The following is a 24451-nucleotide window of genomic DNA, read 5'->3' as shown; positions in this document are numbered from 1 at the left end:
ACAAAAAAAAGGTCAACTATATTGCTCTGACCCACGCCTTTCTGCAACCAATTGGTTACTCATTATTTTAATACAGTTAGAATTGGCTTGTAAGAAAATTTGCTTCAAAATAGGCCCAATGTTTTTCAGTGTACAAGTCAATTAGTGGTTTAAGTTTTAATTTTTAGTTTTTTCAAACATGTTCAAAGACTATTTTGGTGGAGTTGTCTATTCAATGGTTTTTTCTACAGTTTCTGCCACAGGTGTCTGTTAATAGTTAAATGGTATGTGACGGGGGTGGGCTGTCTTTGGCTTCTCAGGACATTTGTGCCACCGCAGGAGCAGCAAGGACGCTCACTGGGAGACGCACTGTCAGTCAGCTGCTTGAACATATTATTTAAAAAAAAGGTTTATTATGGATGTAGTCCTAATTATATACAGTATTGTAATAGTCTCTAAAACAATGTAGGTTAATGAAATAGCCCATGTTCATCGATATTCAAATTAATTTATGAAAGTGTCAGAAGCAAACTAAAGCTCAGTGGTGCTTTATCTAATAATGTTTTATTTATTTGATTTTAACCCTTTGCTGCCCTGTGTACATGTATGTTCCCACTCCTGCCTGTTTTCTCAATGTCAAATATTTTGGACACTGAGCAGCAACAAAGTTCAAACGTATTTTACAGCTGTTTTTTACAGGCTCTGATTAAATTAGTGTTGAGTAGTCCAAGTTTAGCGCTACTTTTGGTTATGAAACCAACCATTTAGGTTTATTATTTTTGGTTAAATCAAACTCCAGAACCCATATTATTATATCTGAAACAGCAGGCATAAATATACTTTAAATTCAGTTTGATGCACACAAACTACTTTTGAGAGAAAAAAAAAAACATTAATCCAACTTAAGTGTTTTACGGAGGTTTGCTTAACGTTAAGAATAAAGGACCAGCAAGCGATGTAGTGTGGTCCATTAACAATGAAAGAGTCGGTATGTATTGAAAGCTTTTGTTTAACTTTTAGCTGCAGCTGACACACTAAATGCCCTACAAATCAGGGGAGAAAGGTATAAAAGGCTGGGGAATTATGAGCAGCAGCTGTAACAGGAGCCACAAAGCAGCTGAAGTAATCATGAATAGCAACCCATTATAAAGACGGCAGCAGCGTTGGCTCTTTTCGCCTCGCTTGAGACGACACTGCACTCTGCACTCTGCACTCTGCACTTACTCTGGCCGTCAACCAGAAAAATCCCATTCATCTTACAATACAGCCTTCATCACTTCTCTTACTGCAGTCAGTCACATCTTTGTTGCATTCTTCATCATTTTTAAACCTCCTTGAAATCTGGAATCATCTATTTTGGAACACTGGAACTGGAACATTAGTTTGCACATATTCTGGTACACACTGACTAAATCAGGGCAGCTGTGAAATATGCGTTCTGGATTCATTGCATTGTTTCTGATAATGGTATTATAATAGCAATCAAATAGTACTTTTTGAAGCTGTATGCATGTCATTTAGTACTGTGCTGGACAGATGTATTAATTCCACTTCTATCTAACTCATGTCTGCAATACAATTTCAGAAGGCCTGGCTAGAACCCAGTAGGTTCTCAGGGATTCTCAGTCCACAGGTCCCACTGATAACCACACCCTAAGTGCAGGATTTTAACTATTCATTGTGTTAACTTTACCTTGCATCCATTAGTGTAGTACATATGAAGAGCTAGTATGTGTACTGTAGTAATACTTGAAAAAAAATGTATTTCTAGTCAAAACGTTTGTAAAATAATTCTATATGTAACTATTACTGTATAACTTTACCTCGTCCTTTAGGATTATGCATTGTATTACCAGAGTAATATGTGACAATGCAGAAACCTGGGCATTTGCTGAGTATATTCAGTGTTTTGCATGCTTAGGTCTCAGTTGATAAAACTTTTAAGAATGGAAGTACTGTACAAAGGATTGTGTGAAGACTCACGCTCCCCCTAGTGACAGAGCTGTAACATTTACTTCACATCAACATTCTTGTTTTAACAAGTTTTTAAGGTCATTTCACATCAATTATAAAAGTATTTGTTTTGTTGAACATATTACAAACAACCCCACCTCCCACCAGCACCAGCACCACCACCCTTTCCATATACTGTATTTTCAACTGCAGTGTTATTTAATGTATAAATAGAAAAAGTCATGAAAATAATAAGGCACTGTAGTGTCCATAAAAATCCTATTGTTACAACATTTCAGTTTAATCATATATTGTCCATATTTCAGAGGAATATTTATAAATAAAACCTCAATCAATCCAAAAAAAATTTAATTAGGATGCCACTTCCAGGCCGATGGGTGATCGATCACCTTTAGTCCCCAGATATGTTACATTAGTTTCACACTTTTCAATGACTAAAATCACAAAATCGTGCTTCAGATTGCTACTTCAGCTGTTGTGTAGGCCAAAGATGCTTCTTGTTTTGGGAATGATACAAACCTTAATGCATCCTATCAAGATATTTTGTTTCCATTTCAGGGCCCGTTTGCTTCAGTATCACTGGTGGCTCCCCCTGCTGATGGTCCCTGTCCCCCTCCCCCTCCCCCTCCAGGACCACCTCCCATCTTTGATGCCGACCCCCCCAAAAACAGCTCATCAACGATGCACTCGGCTCTGTTTGCAGAGCTCAACCAAGGGGAAGCCATTACCAGAGGCAAGGATGGAAAATACTGTGTCAAGATAAATGTGTGATTCCACATGAGAAAAGACAAAATCTAATAAATTATTTAGTATTGATATTGTTTGTCACTTTCCACAGAAGGTTGATATAAAAAATATATACAGCTCTGGAAAAAATTAAGAGACCACTGCAAAATTATCAGTTTCTCTGGTTTTACTATTTATAGGTATGTGTTTGGGTAAAATGAACATTTTTGTTTTATTCTATAAACTACTGACAACATTTCTCTCAAATTCCAAATTAAAATATTGTCATTTAGAGCATTTATTTGCAGAAAATGACAACTGGCCAAAACAACAAAAAAGGTGCAGTGTTGTCAGACCTCGAATAATGCAAAGAAAATAAATTCAAGCAGCTCGGCTTTGTTTGATGGCTTGTGACCATCCATCTTCCTCTTGGTCATATTCCAGAGATTTTCAGTGGGGTTCAGGTCTGGAGATTGGACTGGCCATGACAGGGTCTTGATCTGGTGGTCCTCCATCCACACCTTGATTGACCTGGCTGTGTGGCATGGAGCATTGTCCTGCTGGAAAAACCAATCCTCAGAGTTGGGGAACATTGTCAGAGCAGAAGGAAGCAAGTTTTCTTCCAGGACAACCTTGTACTTGGCTTGATTCATGCGCCCTTCACAAAGACAAATCTGCCCGATTCCAGCCTTACTGAAGCACCCCCAGATGAGTCCAATTTTCAGCTTTGCCCAACACCTGGTCGTCTAATGGTCAGACGGAGACCTGGAGAGGCCTACAAGCCACAGTGTCTCGCACCCACTGTGAACCCATGTGGTGGAGGATCGGTGATGATCTGGGGGTGCTTCAGCAAGGCTGGAATTGGGCAGCTTTGGCATGAATCAAGCCAAGTACAAGGTTGTCCTGGAAGAAAACTTGCTTCCTTCTGCTCTGACAATGTTCCCCAACTCTGTATAAATACCCAACTTAGTATAAATACATGTTAATTTGGATTCATATGTTGTTTTTTTCTGACTTTATGTGAACGAAAAGACACACATTTGCCCGTTTTTCCATTGGAAATGCTGATATTTTGAAATATCACTGTCCTGGTTACAAAAGCAAAGTTTGTGGGGAATAATAACCATTTTCTATACTTTTGAGGCATAAGCAATTAGGAAATAACACTTACTACCCAGGAACAAAAAAAAAATAATTGTTACACAGTGTAATAGTGATAATTTTTGTTTGTTCCTTAGGGCTCAGACACGTCTTGGATGGTCAAAAGACTCACAAGAACCCTGAGCTGCGATCTCAGGGCGGTGTGGCCCGCCAGTCTCCCACAAAGAGCCACACTCCCAGCCCCACCTCCCCCAAAGCACCTCCACAGAATCACTTCCCAGTGCTGGAGCTGGAGGGCAAGAAGTGGAGAGTGGTACGTGTGTGTGTTAGCAGTGATAACAAATTCGCTTTCAACCTTAATATCTCCCTGTCACGCTTAATATCTCCCTGTCACGCAATTCTAGATGCATGATACAGATGTATCAAGCAAGTTGGACTTGCTCTGTGTTGTATGGCATGAATCCAAAAAAGAAAAATTGCCAAAATGCATCAATTTAGTTTAAACCCAAGAAAGCTTATTTATACCCAAGAAAGATGTACATAATATGTTACCTATATCTTTCTTTATTGTTGCATTTAGTCCTTTGGTTCCCTATCCAATTAAAGCAAATGTGTAAAATGTGAATTTTGAAGCATCTACTGAATAGGTGCAAGATTTTGAATATTGTTATTATTATTTATTTCTTAGCAGACGACCTTATCCAAGGCAACTTAGTTGTTCAAATATTACATTACAAAATATCAAATTAGAGATAAGTTATGAAATACAATCGAGTCAGTAGTAAATAAGAACAAAATAAAATTAGAGAATATAAATACAGTAAATAATTACGTTTGAGAGCGATTTCGACTAAGTGCAGTTAAACTTCTAGTAAAATATTTGCTTGTAAGAGTAAATTCTATTAAGAGCAAGTAGGAAGTACAATAAATGGATAAGAACTGGTTACGGTTACCTTTAGGAGTAAAATCAAGTACAAGATTCAGAAAGTATAATTATAATTGAGAGCAGTAATAGAATACAGCAAAGCTACATATCATTCTTCCTTGTCCGAGGCCTTCCCTTGTGAAACTTGTTTGCATGTTAAGAATTAGTACATAATATGTTTATAATAGCTAGTGCAGAAAGCACTTTGAAATTGCAAAGATAAATTAACTTTATCCTGAATAAATACATTTTAACCAGAATTCAGTGCAAACACCTTGTTAGAACTCTCCAGCTCTTTTTTTGAGTTCCGTTAAAGAACAAGATTGTTTAGAATCATGTGGAGTTCTCTCTTTTTATATATAAAGGAATACCAGGACCATGCTAACAGCCTTGTGATCTCTGAAACCGAGCTGAAACATGTGGTCTACGCCTTCAAGTGCAGTAACTCAACATTGCAGATAAAAGGCAAAATCAATTCCATTATAGTTGGTGAGTGTGGTTTTTATTGTACACTTCTCCTGTTGATATATATATATATATATATAAAACTGTATAACTGCAGTGTACAAAAATAACAAAAATATACCTGAAACATGACTAAGCAACATGGTTCTATCAAAAACTGTGAACTTTTAAGGCTAGCGTTGAATATGATTAATCAACTTTTCACAAGTTTTGATTTATTGATCAAAAGAAACGCACCAAAATTAAAATTCAGTGAATATGTCTCAAGATATTTTCATATGAAAGGCAAACTACATATGACATATATATATATATATATATATATATATATATATATATATATATATATTATATATATATATATATTATATATACCTACTCTATATACAGTACATTATTTATAGTACATTTATTTTTATTTTTCAGACAATTGTAAAAAGCTTGGCCTGGTGTTTGACAATGTGGTTGGCATTGTGGAAGTCATCAATTCCAGAGACATTCAAATCCAGGTAAAAAAAAATTCAAAATATTTACCCCTGTTTTCTTTTAACTCATTAAAACAAAAGCATTGAGAACTGTGCAGTTTCAACAGGAAAAAAAATGCTATTTACTCAGTCATTTGTAAGAAACTTTAAACACTTCTATTTTAGGGCAGTACTACAGTTTTACATGAATACTTTATTCTTTTAAGCAGGGTCTAATGATCCAATGAACATTTAAAAATATACAAATAAAAGCCCAAGCTGACGAGCTGCAATATGTTGATTCAATTTGTCCATTTTGTCCATTTTGTGGTTTATCAAAAAAGACCAAATAACTTGCTCATAGGTTATAAAAGAGCCCTAACCCTAACCTTATTTAGGATTTTAGTAAAACCTCCCCAGTAGCAATTAGAATCAAATACAACGCTTTCATCAAGCTGATCCTTTTTACACTGATGTGCAATGTTCTGTTTCAGGTAATGGGGAAAGTGCCAACCATTTCAGTCAACAAAACTGAAGGCTGTCACATATACCTCAGTGAAGAGTCTTTACACTGTGAAATTGTGAGTGCCAAGACTTCAGAAGTTAACATTTTGGTTCCACAGGACGGTGATTATGTAAGTTAATTTGTATTTATCTTTTGGTGGTTGGGGGGTAAAACTTCATTATATTTTATTTTATTATGCCCTGGATTTATTCATTTGTGATTACATCAGTATTAATTTTAATTAAATACACACATGCTCTGTGAACCCTTACCAGATTATCAGGGATGTGAATATTATTTTGAAAAAGTAATATACAGTAGTCTACGGCTAAGAGAACATCCCTCGGGAAGCAAGCAAAGTGTTCTCAGTCTTAGCCGATGTGTTCTTTCAGACACAATCGATAAATAAATACATACGTATTGCTTGTCATGACGCATGCGCATCAACATATGAAATGAACAGAATAAGAGAAAAGCAAGATGCAAGTGTATGTTAATAAACTATGTTAATAAACTTACTGACAAACTAACGTTAATAAGCTAACTGTCAAACTAAAGTAACACAGCACCCCTGCAAACATTTGCAGCAGCAGCTCTAGATTAATTATGAATACCTATACAGGAGCAATATTCAAGAAATGCACACAATTATTTAACAGAATGGTGAAGCAGCTCAACAGAACAGAAAACACCAAATTGCTTGGCGAATTGTGTCTGATTTCAGGGTTTTTTTTCAGGAGCTCGAACAATTTCCAACTTTTTATAGCAAGAGAAACAGTGGCGCATTTTTCCGTTTGTTTACATGCCATTCTGTAGCGATGAAGTGCACTTGTGGCAATGATATGATGACACTGGTTCTGGAAAGTCAATTTCTCGATGACAAGTCACATTTGAAAAGATTTAATTAATTTCGATGATGATGAGTTATCAGGTTACAAAACAGTGCCGTATCAGTTGTGAACAAATCTCTAGCGGTAGCAACAAATGTGTTCTTTTAAGCAAAGTTCCTGTTACTTTAGGTGTAGCATTTACAGTGTCTCACCACAAGGGTGTTCCCATAAACGAAGTGTTCTCTTAGGAGGTGTTCCTAATCCGAGACTACTCTACTGCTGATTACTTGATCCAAAGACTAATATTTTACATATTACTGATCACTTTCTTATAGAAGCAATATATTACTGATTACTTATTACTTTTATATTACTTTTGTTAATAATAGTAATAATATGAATAACACACAAGCATATGAACCAATACAGAATTAGAATCTATCACAGTGCCATGGTATAAACCATCACTTATCAGTGCTGGGATCTGTTAATACGTTTTTGCTAGTTTCTAATTCCCTGAGTATCTAATTCCCGAAGTCCATTTTACTGTATATCTAATTTCTCTGTCTCTTTTTTTAACAGAAAGAATTCCCTGTTCCTGAACAGTACAAGACAGTATGGGATGGGTCAAAATTGGTCACAGAACCTACCGAGATGGCTGGCTAAATTCACAATGTATTATTGCAACACAAATGTTTTAAATGTTCATACGAAAATCTAAACGGTAAGGATACCGTAGCTAAGTAGTTCTGTGTATTATAAGTCTGGTTTCAATGATTCCTCGGTTTCCTATCATTTAAATGTATTTTTATCATATATGAACAAACTATTGCATTTATGGCTTAGTCATGGATGTCACAGTAATCATTAAGAGACACAGGATACACTCAAGTGTATCTGATGTGTTTTAAGACTCTTTAAATGAAGATACGGTACATTTTAAAAGATAGTTTGGCAAAATAATCACACCTAAGGCTCAGTAGATGCAATTTAATAAGTCATTTCAAGATGTTGTAGAGGACTAATAAGTAAGGCTGATTTATGTTGTAATTCAGCATTAAATAAATTAAAAAGAGCATTCCAACAAAGTGTATTACACATGACAATTAATTAGTTGAGGAGGCCGTTAAAAAGCCTAGCACCTATGCATAGTAGTTACATATTGGGGCCCAGAAAATCTAAATCAAGACTAAAACTAATCACCCTGTTTTGCAACTGAAAGGGAAAGATCGAGGAAATGTTTTCTGTTGAAAGAAAGTAGGGCAACTGTGTCCCGATAGGGTTATATGCGAGCAATGTGTCCAATATGGATATGATGCCTTGTGTAAAGCAAGTTGTCTTGGAACAGCAGAAACAGTTTGCAGGTCTTCCTGAGGAAGGGAGCCTGTTCCATATTATGAGAATGCTCTTTGAAAAGACCTCTGGTGACCAGTCCAGTAAAATGGTACCCTTGAACAACAGAAAGGTAGTCACTCGTTTTGGTTTTATAAGTTTGGATAAACCTTTAGGGAGCTCACAGTATAAAATGTGCATGCACAACAACCTGGCTCCACCTTTACCTGCATTTTTAAAGATTAGTTTTGTGTACTGTGTCATTATGGAGGAAATAATGGTTAACACATTATTTCATTTACAATACTTCTCCAATGAAAATAATTTTAATATTAGTTTTGTGTAGATAACGTGCCATATTTACCATTGTGTTGTATTGAGCATTTTACCACCACCTCTATAGCATTGTTTATATTCCAGTAATAACTTACACTACACATGCACACACACAGTGTGAAATCTGGTTTCCAGCACATTGCCTTGCCAGTGTTTAAACTGCTACATTGCAGTGTAGTTTCAGTATACTTTAATAAATCCTCCAGCTTGTGTCAGATGCTTCTCGTGTATTTGGTCTAATGTTACAGAAAGGCAGACGTGTCATATACTGCAAGTTACAGTTGGTAACCTTTGCTGAAAAATATATATTAATAATAATTCATTTTTTCTTTCAATCTGTTGAATCACTGGTTACCATATTTACTATAGTTAGGTCTATAGTTATATAAGATTTCTATTGTATGTCTTAAGCACATTGTACATACAAACTGCAATATGCTTTAAATCGCAGCTCTTATCTAGTGATTGCAAACTTTTGCTAGCATAGTGTTGCATAGTGTAGCATTAATCGACCATGCATTGTAACAGGTCAAGTGTATCTGATAATATAAAAGCACTGCATACTCCAGTATAGACTGACAGCATATGAAGCTGTTCTGACTAAAATATTGTCACCAGATTTTCAAATAAAACCAAGTCATGATTAAATAATCAATGTGTTTGTGTGTCAAATGTATTTTTGCTTTTAAAGAATAAAGATTTGTTTTCACAATTCTCTCAATCATGCAAGTACAATGTAAACTGTAACCAACATACAATTGCAATATGAAACCAGTTAGCCTTTTGATCATGTCATTCCCCAATCAGTAATAGCTAGAAAAATAGATAGAAAAAAATAAAGGAGAGGATAGGTTTTGCAATTTATTATTCATGTGAGAATCAATTAATTGGAAAGCCTTTAAATGTGCATTATAGGTAATGGACACTCTGGTTTTCTTCCAATGCAGTTCATGTTAAAGTTTCTTATGCCTACTGGGGGTGATACATTGTTTAGAAGGTACTTGTGGCAAACAATATAAACACAAGCCTTAGAAGACATTAATAAAGCAAAGAATCGAGCCAAGGGCTTCAGACCGATGAAATACAAGGTACAGCAGGCTTGCATTTCTTTTGACCAACAGATGGCAGTATTGTCCATTTTTTACTCTTTTTTTTTTATGAAAGACTACATGGGCCATTCTGAAACTATAACAAGAGAAGTCATATGTAGCAGTTCATTTGTACAGTAGCTTTTCTGAGATATGAAAAAAACGTATCTTTTGCAACACGCAGTACAACACAGAACATGGGTTGTCCACAAACATCATCCATTTTATTAATTTCAGTTTTATAAAGCAACTTGAGTTACCGGGATGGAAGTAAGACTCCCACTACATAGCACTGAGCCATTCCAGAATTTACTGTGAGGTCCACATGAGCTTTACTTTCTCCATTTGAAAACCAAAATGGCTGCGCAATGTTATCATCAATGTTATTAACTACTGTAAAACTATTTATTGTGAATTAAAACCTACGACACAGATTTTCATTGATATTCATATTTAATATCATGAAAACTAAATATTTAATGTATTTTCTGCATAAACACTAATATACTACTTTGCCTAAACTTGGAAAAGGACACCTTCATTTTCAACTGTCAAAGTTTATTTTTGAAACTACAAGACCTTTTCGATGAAAGGATCGAAATGAATCAACTACTACTTTAACACATCATAAAAATGACTAGATTCATCCTTTCACCATCTCCTCATGTCCGCTCAAGGTTACATGGCCATTGCCCTGATGTTAACCAACACTTAAAAATAAATGGGACACTGGTCTTCCAGTTATAAATCTTAATGTTACTGCTGTTAAAACCATAAAGACGGTTTATAATAGCAATAATGACCTCCAGGCAGGACATTTCCTGTCCGTTAATGCCCCGGCTGTGTTATTAATGCTAGGAAATGCCCTGCGTGTCGGTCATTATTGCTTAAATAATAACCTCCACTACATGCTGATTAGATCCATTAGCGGGAGACAATAATGGGACAGGATAATAAAATTGTACTAGAAATTGACCACTTTAATCTTTACTTGTTATATTCTGTGTTAATATAAGTGTTTGTGTTATGGATTGTAATGACTAATTTAGATTATTGGCTAACTATTTCCCCAGTTATGAAGTCAGCAAATTTGAAAAAGTTAGCATTCATATTTTTTTATTAAACGTAGTGCATATTTATTCGGTGTTTCATTAGAGTGCTTTCAATTTCCACGTCGTTTTCCTGGGACAGTATTCACTGGGTTAAACAGAGTGTGGTGTACCTGCCTGTAGAGGAGGGTGGGCAGGGCTTGATGGATGTGTGTTTCAACGTTTAGACTCCAGTCTCTGCAGAGGCTGCTGTTTGCCCCTGAGTCTCTCCATTGGAGAGCACTAACATTTAGTTTCCTTCACAAAGTGGGGAATCTCAACTTTGATAGACAGATGCTTTTCATAAATACTGAAAAGCTCAACCTGTCTATTCTACCTGGATTTTATAAGGGGATGCTGATTGTGTGGATGTTGTTTAGGGTCCAGCAAAATATAAGCAAATTGGAATTGTACAGGTTGTTGAAGGAACCATTGGTATATAATCAGGCTTCAACCTGTTCAATTCTAGAATCTGATCATTTTATTTAAAAAAATGTAATGTCTAGAGGAGTCCTTAAGATGTCCCATCTATTACATTTGGACAGGTGAGTTTGGAAAAGCCTTGAGTTCCTGTCAGATCAGTTGGGAGTGAGGTCCGTGCAATTCATATTTTTAATGCAGCTGCATGCTGCCCTGTCAGGAGAGGGTCTGGCTGTACTGAGGGAGTCTTTACAGGCATTGTCAACCTAGAGTTGGAGCCCACAGGGTTTGAGATACAGGCTAGAGCAGAGTCAGGACAGCCCAGGAAAGCTTTTACAGTTTGGGGATCACTATATGATACACTTTTGTGAAATTGATAAGAAAGATCTGTAGACTGTGTGTGAAAATTAACACTTTAAAAACAATAATACTAATTATCAGACAGGAAAGGTGTACAGTCTTAACTCGTTTAATAACAAGGAACAGGGAGAATTGGAACTGAGCACATGTATATAACCGTATATCATGAGGCACCTATCTATGTATGCCTCAGGTGCGTCTTTAGTGATGTAACTATCCAAACGTTCAGCACTTCAATACATCACGACCATACATGTGATTAATAATACAAACATATTACATAACTTTAACCTTCATACGCAATTACATAACTGTACCCTTCACACAGTAAATCTAAACCCGCAACCCATATCGTCAGTGATGAAGCGATTTGTGTGGTCTCCAAAGCTAGTGTACATACTTTTGATACATATTGATACAATTATCACCAAAAAACAAACAAACAAAAAAATCTTAAAATCAAAGGGTCAGTTGTAGCGTACCAAAGTTAGTCCACTTGATGCGTCTAACTAGCGGATTAAGCAGGTTTAGTTCACTGTTTAGACTAAATTTAGTACTCTTGTTAATCCCGATTGCACTGCACCAGAAGACAATCACCACAGCTGGATCATTCGCTAAATCAAGACTAAACAAGATCCTGATTGCAGAGTACCAAATCGGACGTGAGGTGAGCCTGTTCGTGGACTAACATAGTACTATGAAGTGTAAGAATAATTTAGTACGCTTGCTCGTCCTACATTTGTACAGCACATTCTAACATGAAGACAGCGCCATTGTTCTCTGAAATGACGTCTAAAAACTAGTGAAGTGAAAAGTTAACCCTTTGAAGCATTTTGTTCGTTTATTAAAGTATGCAGATAAATACATTGTATATATACCACGCAGAATTATAAGGCAAATTAAAATGTATTATCTTCATGTTTTACATTTTTTTTATTATTATTATTTCTTTATTATTATTATTTTGCAGAAAAAAAAAATGCAAATGATTAATCACATCAATCATTTGAACTATAGCAATCTGGAATCAATTTGTTTGTGAGCGCACCCCGCACTTGAGGTTTGGGGTCTCGAATCCTCTGCTACGTACTAAACATGAGCAACATACTAGCTCTCCCAAAGTTAGTACGCTTGCTATATACTAACTCTGAATGTTTGTTGTAATTGAATCAAAGCGTTTTGACGTATTTACGATGGCCTAAAAACGTCACGGAGTTGTGGACTGTACCATAATTTATTAGGAAAGCGGGGGTGTTTGTAATGGCATATGGTAATTTTGTAAAGTACTGGGTGACTATGGTACTTACTTGTAGGTTATTAAACAGTTATAATATAGATGTACATAGGAAAGTTATAGTATAATTTTATAATTAAAGATTACACAAATGTATCATTTTTCAAAACTTGGAAACGCCACCCCTGAATTGCCTGTGTGTGTTGTTGTTGTGTAATACTTGCTCCAGTCTCATCATGGCCGACTTGGGAGGAGGTATAGATGAGTTATCTGCGTCAAACGCTATGGATAAAACCAATATAACTGCTCCAAAACACAGGACTGGGACAGACATGACCGTCACAAAAACAAGGAACAGCGGTCATGATTCGGAAAGTAAAGAAGGCCCGGACAGTCAGACGACCGCCTCGGAATACTGCGGGAAGGTGCAGGAGTGGATGTGGCAGTACTACTGGTATATGAACTGGCAAAACTGGATGGCGATGTCTATTTCCCCCTTTCCTCCTTGTTATTCTTCGTACCCAGCAGCAACCCAGAACGGGGCCACGCCAGCTGGGCAAGTTGGTCAATCTGTCCAGGATGTTCGGGTTTGGTATAATAATAATATCAATCAGTTCCCCTTTCCTGTCCCACCTTATTTTGTGCCTCTCCCGGTTGCAGACGCTGGTGCTCAGGGACAGGTAGCTGCTGGAACAACTCCCGGGTCTGCAAGACCAGTGCAGCAGCTACATGGCAATGTACAGCAAGCAGGTATCGTATCAAAAAAGACTTGCACAATTGTATTGTCAAAATGGAAAATGTGTTTTCACTTATCACGTCCACCATTTTTTTTTCTTTATATAACTACCGGTAGTTTCAACAAGAACAACAGCGAGTTTTCTGCCATTAAAATGTTTAAACAAGCTACGTTATATACATATGGCAATGTACTTAAACTTTTAAAATTTAAGAGGCTAGTTTTCAACACATTCTTGTAAAAGTCAGTTGTACAAGATGTCAACGCATTGCTGGTTTTCAGCTGTATTGGTAGAGGTGGTTATGGTGAATTCACACTCTTGCTTCAGCAGGTGTATGGGCATTCACTGCACCGCATCTTACAAACAAGTGTCTGAATCTTACTACAAAAGGGAACAACCATTTATATACAGTCATATAACAACGTGTCATGATGAGAAAATATTTTGAGTCATTGTTGTCTCTGGGCCCGATTTTCCAGTGTGGGCAAATTGTCCATGTATTGGATAATCCATTTGATGTTTGTTTATCCATAACACAAAGCAAATAAGCAAAGCCTCACAGTACTGTATAATTCACCATCTTGTCCAAGTTCTGACCTCACAGATGCACAAAAAAGTCTGAGTCCAGAAGTAATAACTTAAATCCAGAATCCTTCAGTTGCCAATCTGACACTTATTTGTTTTTGTTTCAGGTCGCGAATATACAATTCCCTCACCTTTACACAGATTCATAGCTGAAATAGTAGACTTCTTCATCCTTTTCTTCATAAAGGCATCCATTGTTTTAAGCATCATGCACTTCAGTGGAATGAAGTAAGTGAACCAAAAAAAAATGTACAGTTTACATATTGTATGCATAACAATTTAGAGAATATATATATATATATATATATATATATATATATATATATATATATATATATACACACACACGCACACGCACGCACGCACGCGCAGTGCCGAGAAAGTTTGTGAACCCCTTAGGATTTTCACATATTTCAAACCTACAATTATTAGATCTTAATCTAAGTCTTAATAATAGATAAAGATAATAGATAGCCTGATTAAACAAATGACACATAAACATGATACTTTTTCAACATTTATTTATCCACAAATGATTCAACATTCAATATCCATGTGTGAAAAAGTATGTGAACCTTTAGATTCAGTAACTGGTGGCACCCCCTTGAGCAGCAATGACTTCAACTAAGCATTTCCTGTAACTGTTGGTCAGTCTCTCACATCGGTTTTGAGGAATTTTGGCCCATTCCTCCTTACAGAACTGCTTCAACTTGGTGATATTGGAGGGCTTCCTTGCATGGACAGCTCGCTTCAGGTCCTGTTACAACATTTCGATGGGGTTTAGGTCCGGACTTTGGCTAGGCCATTCTAAAAAGCGGAATTTCTTCTGCAGCCATTCTTTTGGAGATCTGCTTGTATGTTTAGGATCATTGTCTTGCTGCATGATCCACTTTCAGTTCAGCTTCAGCTCACGGACGGATGGCCTGACATTCTCCTCTAGAATCTTCTGATACAGAGTTCATTGTTGTGTCAATGATGGACCTGAGGCAGCAAAAGCAGCCCCAAACCATCACACTCCCACCAACATGCTTAACACTTGGGATGAGGTTCTTCTGTTCGAACGCACTGTTTGGTTTTCGCCAAACATAACGTTCCTCATTGAGGCCAAAAAGTTCTACCTTTGACTCATCTGTCCAGAAAACATTGTTCCAGAAGTCTTCTGGATCATCTGTGTGCTCTTTGGCGAACTTCTGACTGGCAGCAATGTTCTTTTTAGAGAGAAGTGGTTTCCTCCTGGCCAACTTTCCATGAACACCATTCTTGTTCAGTCTTTTTCTGAGAGTTGAGTCATGAACACTCACATTACCCAAGGCGAGAGTGGCCTGCACATCCTTGGATGTTACTCTGGGGTTCTTTGTGACTTCTTTGATGATTTTCCGAACTGTTCTTGGAGAAATTCTGGTAGAACGACCGCTCCTGGGTAGAGTGACTCTGATCTTGAACTTTCTCCATTTGTAGACTATCTGTCTGACAGTGGATTGGTGGAGCCCCAAATCCTTAGAAATGGTTTTGTAACCATTTCTAGACTGACGAGCATCAATAACTGCTTTTCTGAGGTCCTCAGAGATTTCTTTTGATTGTGGCATGACGTGTTTCCATACACCAGCATGATGAAAACCAAACTCTAAAGTTTCTGATCTTTATATCGGGTGGGGCCTCCCAAACTCACCCCTGAAGAGCTACCTAATTATTTAAACACCTGGGTCTCATTATCCCCTTAATTTAATTATGTTGATAAAACCAGGGGTTTACTCATTGTTTGTCTAATTCATACATCCTTTTGTTTCAAAAGACATGGAATTGGTTAATATAAACCCTAAAAAAAAAAAAAAAAGATCCTTGATTAGCTAAACAACCATAATAAAATCTGATCGGTCAGATTAATAACATTTTTGACACAATTTTCTGGGTGAAATTAGGTTAAAACCTAATTAAAAAATGTAATTCACATGGTAGAAACTTAATATCTGCATGTATAAAACAAAAAAAGTTGGTAAACTTAGTGTGCTTACCTACAAACATTGCCTCCTTTGGTGCTCACATGTCTTGTGTGTTTTTTTCTCTTTGTAGGGACATTTCCAAGTTTGCCATGAATTACATTGTTGAAGAAATCGATGAAGACACTTCCATGGAAGAGTTGCAGAAAATGATGATAGTAGCTCTGGTCTACAGGGTGTTAGTTTGCTGTTATGAGGTGAAATTATATTGGAAGTGAGACTGACCAAATACCATTTTTCAAGAGTTAAAAACTTTGCAGTGCAAGCTGATTTAAAAAAAATAACAGCCCTACATGGCCAGCTTGTCAGTCCATAAGAACTTGTTGGAAGAATAGTACAGATTATGAGATTTAGAGCATCATTCATATGTCATAATTATCAGAGGAAAAGTTGCTAAGTCGAATAAAAGAGCTCTATAATAAAACAAAGCCTGCTGTTAAGCCAGATTTATTTTCACTCATACCATTAGCTTGTCCCATGCATTAACCTGATTTCCCTGTTGGTCTCAGTGTATCCCAAATATATATCTTTTTTGAATATATCACCAATTACAAAGTTTTTTTCCCCATAAAAAACCCGATTTCACATATAAAATGAGATTGTGCATTCTGGTGCAGTATAATTCATGAAAATATTTTTACCTGTAGATAATTTGCATCTGGGGAGCAGGCGGGGCTACTCCAGGCAAGTTTCTGCTTGGCCTTCGGGTTGTCACTTGTGACACGTCGGTGCTTGTCCGGCCAGACCGGGTGCTTGTAATGCCTGCATCAAATGTCAGCCTGTCGGCGTAAGTATAAGGAGATGGTGCTGCATAGTAATATACACTAACAAGGTGGGCCACAATAGCCAATAACCAATGTGCATAATCTTGTAGACTTATTGTCTTCCTTGTTGAAATATTAGTTAATCTGTAGCTTTAGACACAGAGTCATTCAATCTGAGTTGCAACTATAAGAAATAAGTATCCACATTTCTTCAAAAGATTTCAGTTTTCTCATTGCTTTTTTTCTTATGAATATGTAATATTATGCTTTCATAATATTAAACCCTCAAAACAGTATTAAATTCTGAGGTAAAACTGTAAGAACAATTTAAGATACAACATTTCTTTTTAAGCTCCTTCAAGAAAATATTTTTTATTGAAAAATATATTTGTGAAAATGCTTGATTACGAAATGCCCTGTTTTAAAAGTGTACAAAGATTAACATTATTTTAACAGTATCAGCAAGACATGTAAAGGTGTTTGCCTAACTACTACATCTTTTAAAAGCCAGCGGGTGTTTTTTTTTTTTTTGGGGTGTTCTGTGGTAGTGGCATGTTATTAAAATCTATGATTGTGCCCGTTTTGTACCCAGTCCAGTATAAAGCAGCATACACATTTTCAGATTAATTCAACAAGGTTTTCAAAAGTTGTAAAACACAAAAAGCATGTTGCGCATACAGCTTCTACTCTACTCGTAGCAGTACTTGAATGGCACATATTGCAAGTAAGTTCTGTCATGCTTGTTTTATACAATTGCAGTATGTTTTGTTTAGTTTCTTGTAGTTTTACTTCACACTGATGTATTGTTACTCAGTTAATGTATAGTATTTATCTGGCATCTGTTTTTTTTTTTTTTTTTTTTTTTGGCAGGACTCTGTCCAGTCAGTCAGTCTTTCTGTTGTTGAACTGTTTTTTTAATTGTTGTTATTGTATACATTTATATATTACACACCATTTGTTTTATAGCAGTTTGCTACTTGTGTTATCATGTGTGTTGTTTATTTTACGGGTGATATTCACTTTTACATTACTAAGGTCCAATTATTCCCGAGAAGGATTAACAAGCCTGTATTGAATTGTCACAGTGTGTGTTTTGTTTAGGTGAGATCATTAATTTGCATTTTTATATAATTATCCTTCATTCTTAGCTCTATCAAAATTGAGAGGTTTATTGGAAATGTATTCCTGTTTATTTGTTGCTATTTATACCAGTTAGGAATTTGGGTTCAACTGACCTGAATACATGCCAAAGTTTCTTAAAGTACAATCTGTCCTAATTCAGCCATGGACATAAGACCCATTTAATGCGTAGCGGTGTGATCTCTTCCATTGTTGTCCACGTTGTTTGTCGAATTCAGCTCGGACTGATGCCTGTGCCCTGTTGTCAAAAATAGTTTTAAGAAATACAAACTGTGTGAGTGTGTGGAATAAGGAGGAGGAGGAGAGGGCTGCTTCTGCTTTATAGTTTGGTGGAAGAAAATGTTATAGTAATATTTCAGCTGCACAATAAAGAAGGTAATTAAATTGGAAAATGTATTTTTTATAACCTTAAAGCAGTGATGCTTAATAGGCCACCCTTAAGGATATGCAAACATTTCCAATGCAAGGCTTATAGATACACGGCTGCATTCTGGTACCCTTGCTGGAGGCCTGACCTTTAGGTCTAACTGCAACAGTTTTGTTTTGTCTTGTCACATTTCCAATTCAATGTATCTCCATAGATCGAAATGTTGGGGACTTGGTATATACATGGCAGTACATATTTATTAAAACCTTGCTAGATTGATGCTCTCATCCCAGTTGGCTAATGCTGTGGCAGATTACACTGGTACTTTTTGTAAATATTATAACCCAACAACTTACTTTTTGATCGTAAAAAGAATAACAAAACAAGATGCAAAAAGCAGCAATACATAAGGAGAAAAATAAAAGTATGGTAACTTTTTTTTTTTTTTGTCTGTTTTGCTTGGCAAGTTATCAAACGGCATCATGTAAGGGTTGGAATAAAAAACAGGCTAGTGATGCATGGGAACCGCTTCATGATTTTGGATTATATAATATGTTGTCCAAGGAATGCTTTTGCTTTTTTTTTGTTTTCAATTTATATTTTTAAAAAAATAAAAAATGATAAAAGAATTGTAAATGAATAAATGATTTCAGTCGCCAATCAGTTTATACAGATCAATTTGTCTAGTTACGCATAAAGTTATATTATTCATTTAAATTTAGTAATAGTATTTGATCAAAAGTAAAACTCCATTATTACAGCTATAGCTGTTCACACAGAAATTGCCTGTTCGGTTGGAGCAGCAACTGAATTCTAGCTAGGTAAATGCATTGAGAATTTACAGTCCCGTATGTAAGGTACAGTAGTTTATATGAAGAAAAGGATGAGCTTTTGCAAGGAGTGGACAGTTTGCACACGCTGGGGAATTAAAACGAGAGGTGTATAGCATAATAATCTGTTAAATACAGTATGAGAATTAACAATTTTGCCAAGTCTAAAATACCTGATAATTCATGTACGGCTCAGTCTTGCTGTTCCCGTCCTGCTCCATACTGCATATGCGCAAATGCTTTTCCGAAAATGTAATTCATGTGTATGCTGTTCAGTTTATCAGAATTGTAATTGGATTATCTATCCAAGTCATGGAAACACAGTGTTTTCAGAAAAAAAAATTGATTCAGTTTTCTGAAAACTTGATCTCATGTAACCATACTGAGTGATAATGTTGATCGTGCTAATAAAGTGTTGCAAAATTGGTTTGAAATCCTTAGTTAGCAGCCCTTAATTAACTGCAAAAGATGGAGACAGGATATACGTTTGTATCATAGTAAGCACTCCATCAAGGACAACCCACAAATAAACAGTCTTAAGTAAAACCTATTATAGATTTAACCAGTAGTCTGTTGAACTTGTAGCTCAGATGAGTATTGTGATCATTTTAATATTTGACATTTTGCTTTCCTTGTACCAACATGCTCACTCTTGCTTTCTTTTGATCATAGGTCTACGGTGCGAGCGCTGAACAAAAACTTCTCCATTGCCTTCTTCTTTCCTGCTTTCATCACGCTACTGTTTTTCCAGCACAACCGAACTGTCTACGACATTGTGGCTGGGACGATCGTGGTGAAACGAAATGGGACCAGACGATGAGATATGGATCCGTCTGTTAAGCTAGTGAGGTTTATGGTACCCCCACCAGTTCTGTAATTCAATATGGACAGCAACCTGTAGGAGGAGAAGAGGAAGGCCCTGAAAAAAAATGCTGAAAAAGTAACAAAAAAAAGAAAGAAAATAATTTAGAGTAACAGAGATGACATCCTTTTGAGACTGAAGAGATGATTTGATGCTAATTTAGATGCAGTGCCTAAATGGAATAATGTTGCTGCTGCTCCTTCAGAATCTGCTCATTCTCTTTTTTTTTTTTCCAAGAAATTGTATTTCACATTTTAATCTTTACTGCCTTTAATATGATTGAATTGCATACAAGATATATAATCTGCACTTCCCTGTCACCATCAGTTTAATTTGTGATGGGCAAAACAGGCAGTTGTCAGGTTCTTTTGTATCCAATACAACACAAATTCATATTTTCCAAAGAACATTCTCAAGAACTTGCTTTGCTGCAGTTTTACATCCCTAACTTCCCTTTTGAGAGACTTGATGTTGTGCTCAGTGACAGATGGTCATGAATACATCCAGAACGAATGAAACCCCTAGCAGACTTGACACACTGAGTTAGTCACTGACTTGCAGTCCTTGGGGCAGTTGTATGTCTGGTTTCTAGCTTATTGTTCAAAGCTTGTTTGTCTACAGCACGCAGTAATACCTGAAGTGGATCAAACTGTTATAGAATTGCCAAGTTCTACGTCACAGTAGCAAAACCATTGTGAAAGAGGCCCTGTGGTACGCTAGTGATGCCTAAGAAGGCTTTAAAGAAGCTTAAAGAGCAGCATTTCAGATTTTGTAAAGTGTGCTCTAACATGCAGCGGTTTAAAGTGTTAAATCAACTAAGAAACGGTGCAGGTACAACTTGGGACAGAGTAGTTGTTTATTTCCTGATACAATAGTTTTATAATGTTTTGGTTTAAAGAAAGAAAGAAAAAAATCAGTGATATCCTAATTTGGTCTCTTGATAATTTTTCTCTGTTATAAAGTGTCTTGTAATTTACAAGCCATTCGCTTTGAGTGCTACACACACTTGGTAAGATTTACTGTTGTATGGGATTGTGGTACTTGCAGGTGTTGATACAGGGGAGCAGTGTTTAATTTAAATCTGCATCCCCATTCTAACTATTAGTAATTTGAGTTAGTTATTTTGATTCTTCAGTGAAAAACAGTTTCAGCCTGTAACCGAAATAGGGCAAATCAAAATGCAAGCAGTTAGAAAGAAAACGTTTAAACCAGCCATAAGACTGAAGTTGGTTTCAGAGATCTTCAAATTCTGAGCCATCGGTGTTGCATGTAGTCTTCCATTTTTGGAACAGGCTTTTAATGAAATGCATGTCTGTGATTGCTGTTGCTGGAGATGTGCAAACAGAACGCATATGATCAGAACATGACAATCCAAGGCAGAGGAAATGTAGCGTAAGAATAGAATTGCACAGAATTGTTATTCTTTAGATACCAGTTTGAGTGTTGTATATTTTTAAATATTAGGATATCTTTAATGACAAGGCAGCTTGTTTAATTTTAGATTGCGTTTGCAATATTTTGGGTCTGTCTAAAACAAAACTCAGTTTTGATTACAAGTTGGTATTTGAATAGAAATTGCTTGTGTGATGTATTCATTGTCGATTTTTAAAGAATTGTTCTAAGTAAATAAATCTAATCTGACTTAAATTAATTATAACAAAGTTATATCCTACAATATAGAACAGTTCTATTTCCAGACACCTAAAGTATTTTGGTGAAACAATTGTCTTTGTGATAGTGATTTCCTAAAACATTATTTTAATGATGATGTTTTACAGAATTTAATTATAGTAAATAAGCTGTTGCATTTGTTTCAGTACTGATCATGTTATATTTTTCGATGGTCTTTTGATTTCAGTAACAGCAAATACCCAAATCATGTTTTTGAACAATTGACGCTTATTATTTTTGCCATTACCCAAGAGGCATCAGCTACTACATTGCTTTTATTAATCTTGTATATATAATTTGTATTCATTGCTTGTGATGGCCTGTTCACTAAAGAGCCACAAAAAATGATTATTTTCTCTTTAAAGTTTAGCAGTACACAACTTTCCATTTATAAGCAAGTAATGTGAAACTCAGTGTAATTAAAAGTAAATGTCCTGCATGTGCTTTCGGTGCAATGCAGAGAGCATCGTGTTTATATTAGCTATGTGCTTTACTCTGGAGTTAAGCAGACACAGTGCTGCTGTTACTGTAACAGACTAAAGAATGTCCACACAGCAGAAAGACTGCAAAACTTACAAATCTGGGGTAAAAAAAACAAAACCTTAAGATATGCAAAAATGACCTGTTTTACAAACGTGTAAAATAGCTTTCTACAAACCTTTTGATAATTGCAGCAGTGATTTGTCACAGAGACATGGTAGAGCTACAGGGCTAGGTTAGTTTCAGCATTGTACTGTACAGTATATGCAAACCATTAGACGTACATTTAGCTTTTGAAGCATAACAGGATTGAACACCAGTCGGGATAACTTGTCAAGCTTTAAATAAAACTCAGCCATTCAATGTTAGAATTTCAATTTTTTTTCTGAAGCTTATTAGAAATGAACTAAACTGAAGCTTTAGATCTGAACATTGATCAAATGTCATTATGGCTTTGTCATAATACATTTAAAAGATGAAGCTTGATTTGCTTCTGTTAATTTAACAAAGTGGAAAAGCGGCAGTCCTGTAGTAAACATAATATGACCAAACATTCACAGTTAACACAGTGAGGTATATTCAATGCATCTGCAGTGGGAGATTTAAGTGCTAAATTAGGATCAAACCAGTAATTTGACTGACTTTTAAAAACAAACATACACTTAAGAGGTTCATGCACACTATTACAGGTGTTGGTTTTATCAAAACTCATTGTTTTAATGAATTAAACAACTGCAGTATTTAGATTCATCACCATTCAGATCAATTTAATAAACTCCAATATGTAGTCTAAAAACAAAAAACCTGGTCATCTTTGTTAAGTAGTTTATTTTAACAGAGCATATTGACTTTTCTTTTTATTATTTCAAAACAGCATAAAGCTAAAGCATGGGAGAGGTTTATACAAGAACTGCTTCAAATACAGAGTACATCAGCTACCTAGCTTTCATGTATTTTGTATTCAATTGTAGAAGTAAACTAAGTTCTGGATTTGAGCTGGACATGTTGTATCTATATATCTATGTATATATATATATATATTTTTTTTCAGGAATAAAAACTCAGACCAGCAGCACAATGTTTATATTGGACAGCCTAATACAGTATGATGATATTCAAACTGCATGCATTGCAATAATCTGTATCATGAAAAATTAACAAATGTGTTTTTGAATCCTGTCAGAAAATACAGTATTACTTACAGTATTACTATGTTTTAAATTTAAATTCAATTTGTGGTATTTTATGAAATATTAAAGCATATGTTAACACTGTGACTGCCTTTTTTTATTTACTGGCACTCAATTAGTTGGAGATTACAACAATTAAAAGTTTGAAACTTATGTTAATATTTATTGCAATTAAAGTTGAATTTAAATCCACAACCCTTACTCAGCTTTTCTGTGTTTCAGTTAAAAAGTGCTAGCCGTTCAAAGTTTAACTTTTGTTTGTGTATGTGATTCTGAACTCACCTGAGAAGGGTAGCTTCTTGTAGGTACAATTCTATTTGGGGAACCTTACATGGAACAATATGCTATACAGGAACATCTGCTAACACATCGGGTCCCCGGAACAGAATGTGAAGTATAATTAAACCAAGATATTATAAAAGAAATGTCATGCTAAATGCCCATACCACAAACAAACTTTCATATTTGGAGAAAATACGTTTGAAGAAACCATTGAAGCAACAACTAGGGATGGGACGGTATAACATTTCCACGGTTTGATAACCTTAAAAATAAATACCACGGTAACCCTATATCACAGTTTGATTCATGCAAGTTATAAAAGGACGCAAATACAACACAGTTGCATTAAACGTGGATTGTATTCATGGTTTGCAGTTTGTGTTTGATTTTTGATTTTTTTTTTTTTTTCAACATAGAACCCTCCCAAACCAAGAAATTCTTAAGTCTTAATTCACGATGCTATTTTTTTTAGAGAATGCAAATAAATAATGTATTATGTTAACCCGTGTTAACATTGTGGAGCTTATTATTTGTCATGTAAAGAAAAAACTATAGACAGTAATCCGTTGCGTATCTGACTGCGGTGGGACCAGAGTAAGGGTAGATATGTAAAAAGTCAGATAAATGAAATCTGTTTTAAATACCATTATACACAGCTATAGTAATTAATATATTCACACAATTATTGTTTCAAAATTCAGCTTTTATTAGAGAGCTCC

At 35.7% G+C, this 24451-nt stretch overlaps 2 protein-coding genes across 3 annotated transcripts in view; both read left to right on the top strand.

Moving 5' to 3' along the window:
- cap2 (cyclase associated actin cytoskeleton regulatory protein 2) overlaps positions 1 to 9354 on the top strand; it is a 66300-nt gene extending 56946 nt beyond the window's left edge. For both annotated transcript variants that reach the window (XM_041248523.1, XM_041248522.1), the window contains exons 8-13: positions 2512 to 2686; positions 3918 to 4093; positions 5071 to 5194; positions 5597 to 5679; positions 6129 to 6269; positions 7552 to 9354. In XM_041248523.1, coding sequence (XP_041104457.1) covers positions 2512 to 2686; positions 3918 to 4093; positions 5071 to 5194; positions 5597 to 5679; positions 6129 to 6269; positions 7552 to 7635 — 783 coding nt within the window. In that variant the 3' untranslated portion in view covers positions 7636 to 9354. The remainder of the gene's footprint in view (positions 1 to 2511; positions 2687 to 3917; positions 4094 to 5070; positions 5195 to 5596; positions 5680 to 6128; positions 6270 to 7551) is intronic.
- Positions 9355 to 13038: 3684 nt separating this feature from the next.
- On the top strand, positions 13039 to 23645 carry LOC121314821 (protein FAM8A1-like). The gene is made up of 5 exons (XM_041248521.1): positions 13039 to 13577; positions 14257 to 14377; positions 16220 to 16343; positions 16794 to 16933; positions 19920 to 23645. Exons 1-5 carry the CDS (start codon positions 13064 to 13066, stop codon positions 20065 to 20067), a joined length of 1047 nt encoding a protein of 348 aa, XP_041104455.1. The 5' UTR covers positions 13039 to 13063; the 3' UTR covers positions 20068 to 23645.
- The last annotated feature ends 806 nt before the right edge of the window (positions 23646 to 24451 follow it).

The sequence above is a fragment of the Polyodon spathula genome, chromosome 4, assembly GCF_017654505.1.
Source record: "Polyodon spathula isolate WHYD16114869_AA chromosome 4, ASM1765450v1, whole genome shotgun sequence".
Classification (NCBI taxonomy): Eukaryota; Metazoa; Chordata; class Actinopteri; order Acipenseriformes; family Polyodontidae; genus Polyodon; species Polyodon spathula.
Note: the sequence above shows the minus strand (reverse complement) of the source record. Positions and strands in the feature narration are given on the sequence as shown.

Excerpts from the sequence above, each read along its gene's own strand:
- LOC121314821 (XM_041248521.1), top strand. The coding sequence starts at position 13,064 with ATGGCCGACTTGGGAGGAGGTATAGATGAGTTATCTGCGTCAAACGCT. Across the intron at positions 13,578-14,256 it reads TGGCAATGTACAGCAAGCAG|GTCGCGAATATACAATTCCC; the intron begins GTATCGTATCAA and ends TTTTTGTTTCAG. Across the intron at positions 16,344-16,793 it reads TGTTAGTTTGCTGTTATGAG|ATAATTTGCATCTGGGGAGC; the intron begins GTGAAATTATAT and ends TTTTACCTGTAG.